This window comes from Salvelinus namaycush, chromosome 1 (assembly GCF_016432855.1).
Source record: "Salvelinus namaycush isolate Seneca chromosome 1, SaNama_1.0, whole genome shotgun sequence".
Lineage (NCBI taxonomy): Eukaryota > Metazoa > Chordata > Actinopteri > Salmoniformes > Salmonidae > Salvelinus > Salvelinus namaycush.
Genome location: NC_052307.1, coordinates 81,781,817 through 81,799,549, shown reverse-complemented (window position 1 = coordinate 81,799,549; position 17,733 = coordinate 81,781,817). Strand labels below are relative to the sequence as shown.

The window sequence follows — 17,733 nt, the reverse complement described above, 5'->3', positions numbered from 1 at the left end:
GAGCATGACAGACTGGGAACATACCAGATAGATGGTTGAACAGTGTTTTATTGAGGCGAGCATGACAGACTGGGAACATACCAGATAGATGGTTGAACAGTGTTTTATTGAGGCGAGCATGACAAACTGGGAATATACCAGATAGATGGTTGAACAGTGTTCTGATGGAGCATTACAAACTGGGAATATACCAGATAGATGGTTGAACAGTGTTTTATTGAGACGAGCATGACAGACTGGGAATATACCAGATAGATGGTTGAACAGTGTTTTATTGAGACGAGCATGACAGACTGGGAATATACCAGATAGATGGTTGAACAGTGTTTTATTGAGACGAGCATGACAGACTGGGAATATACCAGATAGATGGTTGAACAGTGTTTTATTGAGACGAGCATGACAGACTGGGAATATACCAGATAGATGGTTGAACAGTGTTTTATTGAGGCGAGCATTACAAACTGGGAATATACACAAGCTCTCGACCAAACCGTACAATGTTAAAGACCTTGTAACTTAAATGCATCTAAAACAATCAAATGCGAAGCTTTCATTAACAACCAAACAGAAGACAATATTAAATGAGTCACCTTGGTGAGCTCATGAAGTAAGATGACAGTGGCATTACGCTGTACAACCAAATGCTTAGAGTTCAAAAAACACACAGCGTGTGAAGCATGTTAAGAAATCTGTTAACGGACCACTGACTGCTTGATAGAAAGTAACGAGAACAAAACAGTTGGACAAGACATTTGGTTCAACAGTAAATGGCCTGAACTGTTAAACAGCTTGTATCTACTTTTTGTTGTTGAGACACTGCCTTGATGACCAGAGAATGGCTTGTAAGTTGTGTCCCTTCTGTATTGAAGACCAGTCAGTCAGTTCAAACGAGAGCGGGCTAACTCAACCCATTCCCTAGTTTCTGGTGTGTTACCTACCATACTGACATGCTAGCAGACACACAACCTTCTAAACTGGACATCAATCCTCCAGTATTCAAAAAGGAACAGTACCCGTTAACTCGGTCTCCTTATCCTCCCTTTTGTAGGTTCATTAATACATGATTTGCACACAACCTTTTCATTGTAAAGCAATCCAGGGAGAACATTTATTTTCCTGCCCTTTGAGAGTTTCAGAATGACTCAAATCCATTTCTTTCCATATTTGGTTTTTCTGAGTTCAACACAACTCCAACAATAAAACATTTTGAAGGAATAAGTTGCAACTAGTATTGTTTATTGAAGTGGTAGTTCACAAGTGCAGCTCCTAATACCTGTCAACAATAACATTTTTAACTGTTTAATTTAACTTAGTGCATTATGTTTAAGTGCCTGGTCAATGTTTCAACTCCAGGAAGTCCCTCCATAGAAATGATTACCCAAGCCAGAGAACACCGTAGACTAACTTGAACACACACTAGCAGTTTTCCAGCCCTGTCCTTGGTCCGTGAGGGGTATGCAAGAACGGAGCAGGTGGATTCCTGTTGGTCTCCTTTCTCTCCACACCTCCTTTGCCCTGATAGTATCTCTATCCCTGCTTCTGTTTCTTCAGATAGCGTGAGCGCATCCCCAGGTGTAAACCCATGATGTAGCTGTTCAGGAGCCTGGCAGGGCACAGCACGGTGGTCAGCCAGCCCTGAGGAAACAAACACCATTATCAATCTGGTCTGGGAATCCATGCCTGTTATTTTCATTGTTAATGTCATAATTAGTTGGGTATTTACAGTCTAAACTCATTACTATTAACTTGCATCAAGATACTTGCCACTTGAATAGTTCTGCATTTGCAAAAGCATGAGCTTCAAGCAATGATAATTTGTGGCCAACTGTCAGGGAAGAATCCTCGTAAACTGACGAGGTAGAATCTGGTGTAACCTGACAAGTAGCTACTTGTTGAACCTTGTGATAAAAACGGTCATCCTGAAGCCTGGACAGTGAAGTATTCTATCGTTAGCCCGTCCCTACCATGACTGCGTGAGGCAGGTAGCCGTTGGTCTGGCTCTGCAGCCCCACCGTGTTGAGCTCTGCGGCCACATAGCGGTCAGGGTTGGGCTTGTCCAGTGTGGCCCGCCGGATCTTACTCAGCTTGGTGGCCACGAAGAACGGCAGGACACTCTGGAGAGGAGACACGAATGTTACTCAAATTCACATGGATGTTCCCTCACTGGTTTGAAAGCAAACTCCTCCGACAGCTAAATATGACCAAGCTTGTCCCCCGGGAGAGACAGTATGGCTGACGTGTTGGGGATAACATTGTGGCAGTTTCTGGGGGGTGAAACAAATTATGTATATAAACCCTGGATTGCTGACGCCATGTATTGGCCACTGAAAGGCTTTGAAGTCACCGGTCGGCCATATTGGCATTCCCCAGTAGAGCTGTCCTCCATATTGGCATTCCCCAGTAGAGCTGTCCTCCATAGGAATGAATGGAATTATACAGCATTTCAAAATTACATGTATTTAAGTATTTTCTGATGTTGTCGTGGGGACAGGAACATTAATCAATACAATAAGGAAAATGTTTATATAAACAAAGAAATTCTAACATATTTTAAAATATGCATTAAGCTGTCTCTAATAGAATAAATGTGGCAAAAACAAATGTAGACATTAATACATGCATTTCTATAGCTTCCAAAATATATTTTACAATGTTAGGGGAGAGCCAAGATGGAGGCATGGTGGCTTCTACACAGCACCCCCTATCAGTCATCTAGTGGATATACAAATCATTGGTTAAAACAGGTCAGTCTTCAGTCTCACCTGGATGAGGATCCCTTTGCTCCTGTACTCAGCCTCCAGCCCTCGGGAGAAGAAGTCCACAAAAGCCTTCGAGGCAGAGTAGACCGTGAGGAGGGGACAAGGGTACATCCCACTGGCAGAAGAGATGTTGAGGATGGCCCCCTTTCTCCTGAAACGGGTGACACGCAATCTGATGTTTAGGGTGCTACCCCTCAGGTCAGAGACAACACTGACCCCTCAGGTCAGAGACAACACTGACCCCTCAGGTCAGAGACAACACTGACCCCTCAGGTCAGAGACAACACTGACCCCTCAGGTCAGAGACAACACTAAACCCTCAGGTCAGAGACAACACTAAACCCTCAGGTCAGAGACAACACTAAACCCTCAGGTCAGAGACAACACTAAACCCTCAGGTCAGAGACAACACTAAACCCTCAGGTCAGAGACAACACTAAACCCTCAGGTCAGAGACAACACTAAACCCTCAGGTCAGAGACAACACTAAACCCTCAGGTCAGAGACAACACTAAACCCTCAGGTCAGAGACAACACTAAACCCTCAGGTCAGAGACAACACTAAACCCTCAGGTCAGAGACAACATTACACCACAGTACATGAGCATGGAGAGTATAAGAGTTTGGGAATAAGCATTACACTTTGGGAAGAGTGAGTGGGAGAATCTCTACTGACCAGAGCAATCCCCTTCACCACCGCCGTCCCTCCCCGAGAACCCCAGATCCCTTCACCACCACCGCCGTCCCTCCCCGAGAACCCCAGATCCCTTCACCACCGCCGTCCCTCCCCGAGAACCCCAGATCCCTTCACCACCGCCGTCCCTCCCCGAGAACCCCAGATCCCTTCACCACCGCCGTCCCTCCCCGAGAACCCCAGATCCCTTCACCACCGCCGTCCCTCCCCGAGAACCCCAGATCCCTTCACCACCGCCGTCCCTCCCCTGAGAACCCCAGATCCCTTCACCACCGCCGTCCCTCCCTGAGAACCCCAGATCCCTTCACCACCGCCGTCCCTCCCTGAGAACCCCAGATCCCTTCACCACCGCCGTCCCTCCCTGAGAACCCCAGATCCCTTCACCACCGCCGTCCCTCCCTGAGAACCCCAGATCCCTTCACCACCGCCGTCCCTCCCTGAGAACCCCAGATCCCTTCACCACCGCCGTCCCTCCCTGAGATCCCTTCACCACCGCCGTCCCTCCCTGAGATCCCGTCACCACCGCCGTCCCTCCCCGAGAACCCCAGATCCCTTCACCACCGCCGTCCCTCCCTGAGAACCCGTCACCACCGCCGTCCCTCCCTGAGATCCCGTCACCACCGCCGTCCCTCCCCGAGAACCCCAGAACCCTTCACCACCGCCGTCCCTCCCTGAGATCCCGTCACCACTGCCGCCCCTCCCTGGAAACCCCAGATACCGTCACCCCCTCCACTTACCTCTCTACCATCCCAGGTAGCACCATACGGGTCATCTGCATAAAGAGAGAAGGATTGTGGGTTTTAGAGCCGAAAGCATGCTGTTGCTTTGGGCTGGGAACCAATCCTCTGCCTCATATGGCAGACTATGTGTGTATGCATGTATGTATGTGCGCGCTCATTGTAGTGTGTGAGATAAGGCAAAAAATAAAAAGACTTCATTAATCAAAATGTTCATTTGTGTATTACTGGGCTTCCATTCCCATAATGACTACTGACCTGGCAAACAGACGTGATGTTGATGTTCACCATTGTGTTGATGAACTGCAAGGGCAGAATAAAAAAACGATTTAGTTCTGGGTTCATCTCTGAGGCGTAATGTTTTCATAGAACAGCATGTGTGAGATAAGTGGTCTTGGTACACAATAGATGGGACGTGAACAATCACAAGGCCGTTCAGACTCACACTATCCAGGTTGGGAACGTTGAGGAAGAATTCCGGATAGGAGTAGGACATTCCCACATTATTTACTAGGGATAAAAGCCATATAGAACACAGTCAGGACTTTCAAATACCACATCACTTGAGGGACTGGAAGAAGTGATCAACACATGCCTCTCTGCACTTGATTATCCACTTCTAACCAAAGGGGACAGCAGCGTTTTAAAAGACCACCACACCATCTGAATGATTCACAAAAAACAACCGTCACTGTCGTGGACTGCCTCTCTCACTTACCCAGAACGCCAACCTCCAGCCCGGTAAGTCCACAACCGTCACTGGACTGGCTCTCTCACTTACCCAGAACGCCAACCTCCAGCCCGGTAAGTCCACAACCGTCACTGGACTGGCTCTCTCACTTACCGGGCTGGAGGTTGGCGTTCTGGGTAAGTCCACAACCGTCACTGGACTGCCTCTCTCACTTACCCAGAACGCCAACCTCCAGCCCGGTAAGTCCACAACCGTCACTGGACTGGCTCTCTCACTTACCCAGAACGCCAACCTCCAGCCCGGTAAGTCCACAACCGTCACTGGACTGGCTCTCTCACTTACCCAGAACACCAACCTCCAGTCCGGTAAGTCCACAACCGTCACTGGACTGCCTCTCTCACTTACCCAGAACGCCAACCTCCAGCCCGGTAAGTCCACAACCGTCACTGGACTGGCTCTCTCACTTACCCAGAACACCAACCTCCAGTCCGGTAAGTCCAGCTTCAATCTTGGGATATATGTCCGTCGCACTGAAGTCTGCAGCGATGGATTTGGTCTCAACCCCATATTTGCTCTCTAGGAGGGAAGACGCATGTAAGACGCTGTTACTGGAACATAAAAAAGGTGCTGAAACACAACGAACAGTGAGCTTTAGGGAGTGAGATTGTAGTGGACTCATCTGTGAAGATGTGGGGGCTCAGATGTCAATACACCATAGTGACCAGCAGAGGGCCCCATCAATTAAGACAACTGGAGACTGACTCATTCTCCTCTAGTCCAGGGTTTCCCCCATGCCTAATGAACATGCCCCAAGTGGAACTACTCACCGATGGACTTGGCCACCTCATCCAGTTTCTCCTGGGTGCGGCTGATTAGCACAATGGAAAACCCCCTCCGAGCCAGCTGTGGAGACAGAAACCAACACTCAACATGGACACTGAGACCATCTTTAAGGCCGGCCATTAAAGAGGGTCTAACATTCAACACTACCACACACACACACTGCACCCAGATTCATAACCTAAATCAACAATAGCCATCATCAACAATGAGGACAGCACTGTTATCAAGCAGGGCATTTATCATGACTGTCTACTGATGGGGAACTCCCTTGAAAAAATGACTATTTTTGAATAAATTCTGCCCTGGCTATGAAGCATAAATCCCTCAGCTCTTGCTCGCAAAAGGCAAACCTTTGTGTGTGTCACCGTCACTACTCTGACCTCCTGGTTAAACCCCCCTCTCTCTCTGATGAGTCACTCACTTTGGTTTTCCCGTGAAGGGGCCTGAAATGTCTGACACCCCGGGATTCGATCTTACCTCCTCCGCATAGGCTTTCCCGATGCCATCCGTGGCTCCTGTCACAACTGAGGGGGAAGACGAGCGAGGAGAGGGGGTGTATTAGTCAAGGGTAAACAAAACACACCGACACTGCTCACAAAACTGACCCAGAAATAAAAAAAATAAAAAAATGCATTAAAAGCAGAAGAGAACACTGATCCCATTCTAGTCAATAGGTCAAACATGCCTGTGTGTCAAGCAGTACCGAGTCAACTCAGACCTGGATGAAATACATTTAGACAGATACTTAAATGCTGATGTATCGAAAAATGATATGCCAGATGAAAATGATTACATTATCAATGCATTCTGTGTCCTTGCACTGCTACCTGTGGTTCTGTCATTTAAGTGAGCGAGAAGGGAGGAAGAGAGAATACAGGAAGACGAATATGGTGATGCAGGTACTGAGACGGAGGGGAAGGGTACAGCAGGACATGGGGAAAGGACAGGCTCCGTGGCATTCCTCTGCCACCCCGGGGTCAGGCAGCCTGGCACTGCAGAGACAGCAGTAGCTATATTTAGCCTTTATTGGCTGTCAGTGGGCTCTGTTTTCCACCCATCCCTCCCTCCTTCACCAGACCCAACTCTCCACCCATCCCTCCCTCCTTCCCCAGACCCAACTCTCCACCCATCCCTCCCTCCTTCACCAGACCCAACTCTCCACCCATCCCTCCCTCCTTCACCAGACCCAACTCTCCACCCATCCCTCCCTCCTTCCTTCACGAGACCCAACTCTCCACCCATCCCTCCCTCCTTCCTTCACGAGACCCAACTCTCCACCCATCCCTCCCTCCTTCCTTCACGAGACCCAACTCTCCACCCATCCCTCCCTCCTTCCTTCACGAGACCCAACTCTCCACCCATCCTTCCTTCCTTCACCAGACCCAACTCTCCACCCATCCCTCCCTCCTTCCTTCACGAGACCCAACTCTCCACCCATCCCTCCCTCCTTCCTTCACCAGACCCAACTCTCCACCCATCCCTCCCTCCTTCCTTCACGAGACCCAACTCTCCACCCATCCCTCCCTCCTTCACCAGACCCAACTCTCCACCCATCCCTCCCTCCTTCCTTCACGAGACCCAACTCTCCACCCATCCCTCCCTCCTTCCTTCACGAGACCCAACTCTCCACCCATCCCTCCCTCCTTCCTTCACGAGACCCAACTCTCCACCCATCCCTCCCTCCTTCCTTCCTTCACGAGACCCAACTCTCCACCCATCCCTCCCTCCTTCCTTCCTTCACCAGACCCAACTCTCCACCCATCCCTCCCTCCTTCCTTCACCAGACCCAACTCTCCACCCATCCTTCCTTCCTTCACCAGACCCAACTCTCCACCCATCCCTCCCTCCTTCCTTCACGAGACCCAACTCTCCACCCATCCCTCCCTCCTTCCTTCACCAGACCCAACTCTCCACCCATCCCTCCCTCCTTCCTTCACGAGACCCAACTCTCCACCCATCCCTCCCTCCTTCACCAGACCCAACTCTCCACCCATCCCTCCCTCCTTCCTTCACGAGACCCAACTCTCCACCCATCCCTCCCTCCTTCCTTCACGAGACCCAACTCTCCACCCATCCCTCCCTCCTTCCTTCACGAGACCCAACTCTCCACCCATCCCTCCCTCCTTCCTTCCTTCACGAGACCCAACTCTCCACCCATCCCTCCCTCCTTCCTTCCTTCACCAGACCCAACTCTCCACCCATCCCTCCCTCCTTCCTTCACCAGACCCAACTCTCCACCCATCCCTCCCTCCTTCCTTCACGAGACCCAACTCTCCACCCATCCCTCCCTCCTTCACCAGACCCAACTCTCCACCCATCCCTCCCTCCTTCCTTCACGAGACCCAACTCTCCACCCATCCCTCCCTCCTTCCTTCACGAGACCCAACTCTCCACCCATCCCTCCCTCCTTCCTTCACGAGACCCAACTCTCCACCCATCCCTCCCTCCTTCCTTCCTTCACGAGACCCAACTCTCCACCCATCCCTCCCTCCTTCCTTCCTTCACGAGACCCAACTCTCCACCCCTCCCTCCCTCCTTCCTTCCTTCACCAGACCCAACTCTCCACCCATCCCTCCCTCCTTCCTTCACCAGACCCAACTCTCCACCCATCCCTCCCTCCTTCCTTCACCAGACCCAACTCTCCACCCATCCCTCCCTCCTTCCTTCACGAGACCCAACTCTCCACCCATCCCTCCCTCCTTCCTTCACGAGACCCAACTCTCCACCCATCCCTCCCTCCTTCCTTCACCAGACCCAACTCTCCACCCATCCCTCCCTCCTTCACCAGACCCAACTCACTCCCTCCTCACGAGACCCAACTCTCCACCCATCCCTCCCTCCTTCCTTCACGAGACCCAACTCTCCACCCATCCCTCCCTCCTTCCTTCCTTCACGAGACCCAACTCTCCACCCATCCCTCCCTCCTTCCTTCCTTCACGAGACCCAACTCTCCACCCATCCCTCCCTCCTTCCTTCCTTCACCAGACCCAACTCTCCACCCATCCCTCCCTCCTTCCTTCACCAGACCCAACTCTCCACCCATCCCTCCCTCCTTCCTTCACGAGACCCAACTCTCCACCCATCCCTCCCTCCTTCCTTCACGAGACCCAACTCTCCACCCATCCCTCCCTCCTTCCTTCACGAGACCCAACTCTCCACCCATCCCTCCCTCCTTCCTTCCTTCACCAGACCCAACTCTCCACCCATCCCTCCCTCCTTCACGAGACCCAACTCTCCACCCATCCCTCCCTCCTTCCTTCACGAGACCCAACTCTCCACCCATCCCTCCCTCCTTCCTTCCTTCACCAGACCCAACTCTCCACCCATCCCTCCCTCCTTCACGAGACCCAACTCTCCACCCATCCCTCCCTCCTTCACCAGACCCAACTCTCCACCCATCCCTCCCTCCTTCACCAGACCCAACTCTCCACCCATCCCTCCCTCCTTCACGAGACCCAACTCTCCACCCATCCCTCCCTCCTTCCTTCACCAGACCCAACTCTCCACCCACCCATCCCTCCTTCACGAGACCCAACTCTCCACCCATCCCTCCCTCCTTCCTTCCTTCACCAGACCCAACTCTCCACCCATCCCTCCCTCCTTCCTTCCTTCACCAGACCCAACTCTCCACCCATCCCTCCCTCCTTCCTTCCTTCACCAGACCCAACTCTCCACCCATCCCTCCCTCCTTCCTTCCTTCACCAGACCCAACTCTCCACCCATCCCTCCCTCCTTCCTTCACCAGACCCAACTCTCCACCCATCCCTCCCTCCTTCCTTCACCAGACCCAACTCTCCACCCATCCCTCCCTCCTTCCTTCACCAGACCCAACTCTCCACCCATCCCTCCCTCCTTCCTTCACCAGACCCAACTCTCCACCCATCCCTCCCTCCTTCACCAGACCCAACTCTGCACCCATCCCTCCCTCCTTCACCAGACCCAACTCTGCACCCATCCCTCTCTCTCCTTCACCAACTCTCCACCCATCTCTCTCTCCTTCACCATCTCCCCCCATCTCTCCTTCACCATCTCCCCCCCATCTCTCCTTCACCATCTCCCCCCATCTCTCCTTCACCATCTCCCCCCATCTCTCCTTCACCAACTCCCCACCCAACTCTCTCCTTCACCAACTCCCCACCCAACTCTCTCCTTCACCAACTCTCCACTGCTGTTGCCTTAAAGCAGAGGAAGACGAGAAGCAGCCAGGCATTCACTGGGGAGGGAGACCAGAATGGAGGGAGGGAGACCAGAATGGAGGGAGGGAGACCAGAATGGAGGGAGGGTAGAGAGCTAAAATAGAATGGAGCAATTGAACAGAGAGAGGGGGAGTCCGTATGGGCGACAGGGAATGCTTCCGCTGGTTATTTTAAGCGGTTTTAAGAATGAAACTCAATGTTTTGAGCACAAGGCATGTTCCTTCCATTTACTCAAAATAAAGTGTCCATTTGAAGAGACGCCATCATAAATATATGCTAGGTCAGGGAAGATGGTAGAAGAATCTACTCATAGGACCTAACCTAGATGGGCTTGAATGGCATCCTTCAACATCCTCATACATCTTCAAATTATCAAGAAATGAAAATTGTTGTAAAAATGTTAGTGCTTCTCAGCCAGACAGCGGTGCTTCTGCTGCTGAATATTCTGAGCTAAAAAAAGAAGTGCAGGTTTAAAATAGCACACCACTGCAGCCTTGTCTAGCACAGTTGCTGCACAGAATCCCAATGAGCTGCTGCTCCCAGCGGTATCTCACACCTCAGCATTCCTTGACCCATCGCTCCTCTTATGGACAGTTGGAAACAGGTTATACATCCACTTTACTTTTTTTTTGTGCAAACAATTTCATGGCTAACCCCTGGTTCTATAGTCTTAAATGTGTTGGCTGTCTATATACATTGAACATTATCCAGAAAGACCTCATCGTCTCCTGGCCTGCATTTAGTGATGCAACCGTTGCTAAGAGGTGGCAAGGTGGAGGAACTGCTGAAATGTCATAATCTCAAAAATTGCTATGTTTTCTTCCACAACATGTCCCAGTTATGGTGTAAAGCTCATGACCCAGCCCACATTTGCAAATATGCAGCCGATACAGTGGGCAATATTTAATTAATATCCAAACTTTCAGCAATTATATCTAAATAATGATTTACAAATGCAAATTGGCAAAGATCACTCTTCCAAGGCATATTTGTTTTTAGTCAATTGTAATAAATGCTAGGATTTTTAAAAACTTTTGTTTCATTTTTGTTCCAAAAGATCCCCCTTCCTGTCCTACTTGAAGCAGGCAGAAGATCCCCCTTCCTGTCCTACTTGAAGCAGGCAGAAGAACACCTGTGTGGAATGTAACAATGTGTGTCAGTACATGACCTGAGAACGACCTCCTTCAGCCAATGACAGAGTGGTCCACTTATTGCTACCAGTGTCCAACAATCTGTTAGCCACGCCAGAAATAACTCATGAGCCAACGCATTTCAATAAAGGACTTGACAAAATCATTTTATGAGAAGCTAAATAACCATGGTGTAGAGACCGAGCAGGTGTCGTGACCGAAAGAGACGAGGAGGAGGGACGGAAGCTCAGAACAGGATGAGGAAGGGGTAAGAGGAGTCAATGCACAGAAAGATAGTGAATATAGGCCTTTGTGAATGGGAGGAGGGGCTAGAGATATGGACCCTGTGTTACGTGATGCTGCTCCACAACACACACACTGCCAGCAGTAAAGTGTAATTGAAACAGAATACTCTGACTCCTCAGCCACATTTATGAATGGCTCTAGTCTTCTTACATAATCAGGCCATTCTCTCAATCACCTCTGCTCCAGTGAGCGGGGGGAAGCTGTACAATAGCTATTCACACAGTTTCTAAATAAGCTACATACAACACATGTCAGAACTGGTTGAAATGTCACCACATTTATCATTTCCCTTTGCTGCAAGCCTGTATTTAATAATCAGCAGAGCAGGATAAGACTGATATTCAGCAGGCCTTGGCAGCTAGCCTGAAATCCAGACACATTTGGTGTTAACATACCAATCCTTGTACTCCGTGTTGCATGCCAAACACAGAAGTTTTGACATGTGCTTTAATTTACAGGGGCTTATTTTTCATTTCAAATGGGATTTCAATTAGGTAAAAACTTCCTGGAACCAGTCCACTTCTGGGTGCGATAGCCACAGCTGTGTTTTGCAGTCACATGGTCAAAGCCTGCCCTAACCTGGTGTTCAGACTTCAAAGATGGATGGACTCAAATATAATAATAATTCACTGGGTGCTTATACTTGTCCTATTTCACACATGTACAAATGTGTATTAACACATGTGAATTGGAAATGTTTTTTTTTGTTGCATATCCCACTCTCCCCGAGACACTCTCGGGTCACAACCAGGGTCTAACATAATCAACGGTAACCCTGGAGAAATTAGGGTTAGGTGCCTTGCTCAAGAGCACATTGACAGATGTTTCACCTTGTCGGCTCAGGGATTCAAACTAGGGACCTTTCGGTTACTCGCTCTAAGCGCTAGGCTACCTGCCACCCCAAATATAGTCAACCTGATGTGGTAACCCTGTTGATGTAACCCTGATAACGTAACCCTGAATGGATGAATGGCCTTGCCCGAGCAATAAGGTTGGGTAAACATTAATGTAGCCTATCACTCACTTCTGTGAGGAAAGGCAGACTCATGTCATTCTTACGCAATACTGATGTGTTGTCTACAAACCAGAGGCCACTGTGGGTTCCAAAGGACAATAGGGCTGGCCAGCCTTTCCCCTATATGCATTAAGCAGTCAACACAAAATTTACAGTAAAACTTGAATATTTCTCAGGATGGTAAAACTTTTCTATGTAAACTTCAACAGAAAGAATGTAGTAAATAGCGATAGATAGATAGATAGATAGATAGATAGATAGATAGATAGATAGATAGATAGATAGATAGATAGATAGATAGATAGATAGATAGATAGATAGATAGATAGAAAATTAAAACATTAAAACAGCACATTTGTCTTTGTGGCCTGCTGGAGATCATTTTGCAGGGCTCTGGCAGTGCACCTCCTTGCAAAGGCAGAGGTAGCGGTCCTGCTGCTGGGTTGTTGCCCTCCTACGGCCTCCTCCACGTCTCCTGATGTACTGGCCTGTCTCCTGGTAGCGCCTCCATGCTCTGGACACTACGCTGACAGACACAGCAAACCTTCTTGCCACAGCTCGCATTGATGTGCCATCCTGGATGAACTGCACTACCTGAGCCACTTGTGTGGGTTGTAGACTCTGTCTCATGCTACCACTAGAGTGAAAGCACCGCCAGCATTCAAAAGTGACCAAAACATCAGCCAGGAAGCATAGGAACTGAGAAGTGGTCTGTGGTCACCACCTGCAGAACCATTCCTTTATTGGGGGTGTCTTGCTAATTGCCTATAATTTCCACCTTTTGTCTCTTCCATCTGCACAACAGCATGTGAAATGTATTGTCAATCAGTGTTGCTTCCTAAGTGGACAGTTTGATTTCACAGAAGTGTGATTGACTTGGAGTTACATTGTGTTGTTTAAGTGTTCCCTTTATTTTTTTGAGCAATATATATATATATATATATAAGATCTTTGAGAACTAGCCATCACCAAAATAAAAACTAGACAGTCAGGGAGATTGGCATTGTGTTCCCATTGATTTAGTTATGTTTGAGTCACTGACAACATAACAAGACATAAACAATAGCAAATTGTGTAGAATTGCAGGAAATCCCTTTTAAAACAGCACATTTGTCTTTAAGGCCAAGAGGGCCTCTAAAACTGTGGTCCCCACACTAACTTTGCCACCCCTGCAGAGAAATCCTAGGGGAAACACTAAATGTATTCTGCTAGCTACAACATCCTACTGACAGCTAGGATAACTAAATGTATTCTACTAGCTACAACATCCTACTGACAGCTAGGATAACTAAATGTATTCTACTAGCTACAATATCCTACTGACAGCTAGGATAACTAAATGTATTCTACTAGCTACAATATCCTACTGACAGCTAGGATAACTAAATGTATTCTACTAGCTACAATATCCTACTGACAGCTAGGATAACTAAATGTATTCTACTAGCTACAATATCCTACTGACAGCTAGGATAACTAAATGTATTCTACTAGCTACAATATCCTACTGACAGCTAGGATAACTAAATGTATTCTACTAGCTACAATATCCTACTGATTGCTAGGATAACTAAATGTATTCTACTAGCTACAATATCCTACTGACAGCTAGGATAACTAAATGTATTCTACTAGCTACAATATCCTACTGACAGCTAGGATAACTAAATGTATTCTACTAGCTACAATATCCTACTGACAGCTAGGATAACTAAATGTATTCTACTAGCTACAATATCCTACTGACAGCTAGGATAACTAAATGTATTCTACTAGCTACAATATCCTACTGACAGCTAGGATAACTAAATGTATTCTACTAGCTACAATATCCTACTGATTGCTAGGATAACTAAATGTATTCTACTAGCTACAATATCCTACTGACAGCTAGGATAACTAAATGTATTCTACTAGCTACAATATCCTACTGACAGCTAGGATAACTAAATGTATTCTACTAGCTACAATATCCTACTGACAGCTAGGATAACTAAATGTATTCTACTAGCTACAATATCCTACTGACAGCTAGGATAACTAAATGTATTCTACTAGCTACAACATCCTACTGACAGCTAGGATAACTAAATGTATTCTACTAGCTACAATATCCTACTGACAGCTAGGATAACTAAATGTATTCTACTAGCTACAATATCCTATTGACAGCTAGGATAACTAAATGTATTCTACTAGCTACAATATCCTACTGACAGCTAGGATAACTAAATGTATTCTACTAGCTACAATATCCTACTGACAGCTAGGATAACTAAATGTATTCTACTAGCTACAATATCCTACTGACAGCTAGGATAACTAAATGTATTCTACTAGCTACAATATCCTACTGACAGCTAGGATAACTAAATGTATTCTACTAGCTACAATATCCTACTGACAGCTAGGATAACTAAATGTATTCTACTAGCTACAATATCCTACTGACAGCTAGGATAACTAAATGTATTCTACTAGCTACAATATCCTACTGACAGCTAGGATAACTAAATGTATTCTACTAGCTACAATATCCTACTGACAGCTAGGATAACTAAATGTATTCTACTAGCTACAATATCCTACTGACAGCTAGGATAACTAAATGTATTCTACTAGCTACAATATCCTACTGACAGCTAGGATAACTAAATGTATTCTACTAGCTACAATATCCTACTGACAGCTAGGATAACTAAATGTATTCTACTAGCTACAATATCCTACTGACAGCTAGGATAACTAAATGTATTCTACTAGCTACAATATCCTACTGACAGCTAGGATAACTAAATGTATTCTACTAGCTACAATATCCTACTGACAGCTAGGATAACTAAATGTATTCTACTAGCTACAATATCCTACTGACAGCTAGGATAACTAAATGTATTCTACTAGCTACAATATCCTACTGACAGCTAGGATAACTAAATGTATTCTACTAGCTACAATATCCTACTGACAGCTAGGATAACTAAATGTATTCTACTAGCTACAATATCCTACTGATTGCTAGGATAACTAAATGTATTCTACTAGCTACAATATCCTACTGACAGCTAGGATAACTAAATGTATTCTACTAGCTACAACATCCTACTGACAGCTAGGATAACTAAATGTATTCTACTAGCTACAATATCCTACTGACAGCTAGGATAACTAAATGTATTCTACTAGCTACAATATCCTACTGACAGCTAGGATAACTAAATGTATTCTACTAGCTACAATATCCTACTGACAGCTAGGATAACTAAATGTATTCTACTAGCTACAATATCCTACTGACAGCTAGGATAACTAAATGTATTCTACTAGCTACAATATCCTACTGATTGCTAGGAGAACATTTTCTGATTCACACTATAAACTGAACCGTACTGGGTCGAGGGTGACTGATTAAAGTACAGGCAGGGCTAACTCACTACTAGCTCTCAAACACCAGGCAGAATCCTGACCTCACCCTACAGTCTTGAGCCATTAGCCTTGCTGGCTCATGTGAACTACAATTCATACACTGTTTTAACGTCTAGAAACGTCAATCGCTTGAGATACGGCTTTCGAAACATATGGCCATTCTCTTTCATCAGCGACAAAATAAACCTTCAAAAGAAAAAAGGCAGGCAATATAGCAAATGGTGAGTTCATGCAAACCTTGTCTTGTATATATATATATTAAAAAATATATATATATTTTAATTACCTTTATTTAACTAGGCAAGTCAGTTAAGAACAAATTCATATTTTCAATGACGGCCTATATAAATATTGCTTGCTAGCTACTCACCTGCCCATTTTCCGAGTTTAGCAGGTGATACCACCCGTCCATTCCCCAGCACCCAAACTCTGAGCCCTGACAGCAAACGACATACGGAGCACACTGAGAAATAGGCCGCAGTCAACGCGCCAATCCAGAAGAGCGGAGTCTCCACCGCCCGTAGTAAAGTCTCTCCAGTTGACGACATGATATTTGCACACGGCTTTCACAACTAATTTGTGAGATCAAATGTATGGATTTACAAATGGCTGTCTACAATACGTGCATTTATCGCAAAAGCCTCTTTTACATGGTGCAGCCAGTAACTTTGAGCTCGTGCTTTTATATTTGGCTTTACTTCCGCGTCTGACACTTCCGCATTTACTGGTTTGCAGCACTGATTTGTTGAGGTTGGACTCTGTCAAAACATGCTCCTTTTCGATTCGTTAATATTTGCGTCAATTCCGAGAGCAGCAATGACATGTGTATCGACAGCCATTCTCATTATTATATTTTTTTTATCTCCATGGACGAGGAAGGCGGGACCAACACTTTCATAATATCTGACTGGATGAATATTTATGACACCAGATTTTCACATTTCTGATTGGTTTGTGCTGTAATTATTGTCCAAAGTAACAAACAGGACTCGGATTATTGATGGGATTATTTCACTAGTTCTGGCGAACCCTGTATATAGCTTTCATTGTTGTCTGTGTTCTATGTTCAGTTTTCTTATTTTATTAATAAAACAAATAATATACAGTACCAGTCAAAAGTTTGGACACACCTACTTATTCAAGGGTTTTTCTTTATTTTTACAGTTTTTATACATTGTAGAATAACAGTGAAGACATCAAAACTATGAAATAACACATATGGAATCATATAGTACCCAAAAAGGTGTTAAACAAATCAAAATATATTTTAGATTTTAGATTCTTCAAAGTAGCCACCCTTTGCCTTGATGACAACTTTGCACACTCTTGGCATTCTCTCAACCAGCTTCACCTGGAATGCTTTTCCAACAGTCTTGAAGGAGTTCCCACATATGCTTTTCCTTCACTCTGCGGTCCAACTCATCCCAGACCATCTCAATTGGGTTGAGGTCGGGTGATTGTGGAGGCCGGGTCATCAGATGCAGCACTCCATCACTCTCCTTCTTGGTCAAATAGCCCTTACACAGCATGGAGGTATGTTGGGTCATTGTCCAGTTAAAAAATGAATGATAATCCCCCTAAGCGCTAACCAGATGGGATGGTGTATCGCTGCAGAGTGCTGTGGTAGCCATGCTGGTTAAGTGTGCCTTGAATTCTAAATAAATCACTGACAGTGTCACCGGCAAAGCACCCCCACACCATCACACCTCCTCCTCCATGCTTCACGATGGAAACCACATATGCAGAGATCATCCGTTCACCTACTCTGCATCTCACAAAGACATGGCGGTTGGAACCAAAAATCTTGGAACCAAAAAATGTGGACTCATCAGACCAAAGGACAGATGTGCCAAGCTTGTAGCATCATACCCAAGAAGACTCACGGCTGTAATCACTGCCAAAGGTGTTTCAACAAAGCAATGAGTAAAAGGTC

General features: G+C 46.5%; 1 protein-coding gene across 2 annotated transcripts; it reads right to left on the bottom strand.

The window, feature by feature from the left end:
- Positions 1-368: 368 nt before the first annotated feature.
- On the bottom strand, positions 369-16,500 carry hsd17b12b (hydroxysteroid (17-beta) dehydrogenase 12b). Of its 2 annotated transcripts, none has more exons than XM_038996381.1 (10): positions 16,171-16,500; positions 6,205-6,251; positions 5,712-5,787; positions 5,353-5,511; positions 4,639-4,703; positions 4,452-4,496; positions 4,194-4,228; positions 2,766-2,913; positions 1,968-2,117; positions 369-1,638 (listed from the first exon to the last, which is right to left on the bottom strand). In XM_038996381.1, the coding sequence occupies exons 1-10, from the start codon at positions 16,346-16,348 to the stop codon at positions 1,531-1,533; spliced, it is 1,011 nt and encodes a 336-aa protein (XP_038852309.1). In that variant the 5' UTR covers positions 16,349-16,500; the 3' UTR covers positions 369-1,530. The 2 variants fall into 2 exon arrangements, with proteins under 2 accessions (XP_038852309.1, XP_038852317.1); XM_038996389.1 differs by having other exon boundaries at positions 5,353-5,460; positions 16,171-16,498.
- Between the last annotated feature and the right edge of the window lie 1,233 nt (positions 16,501-17,733).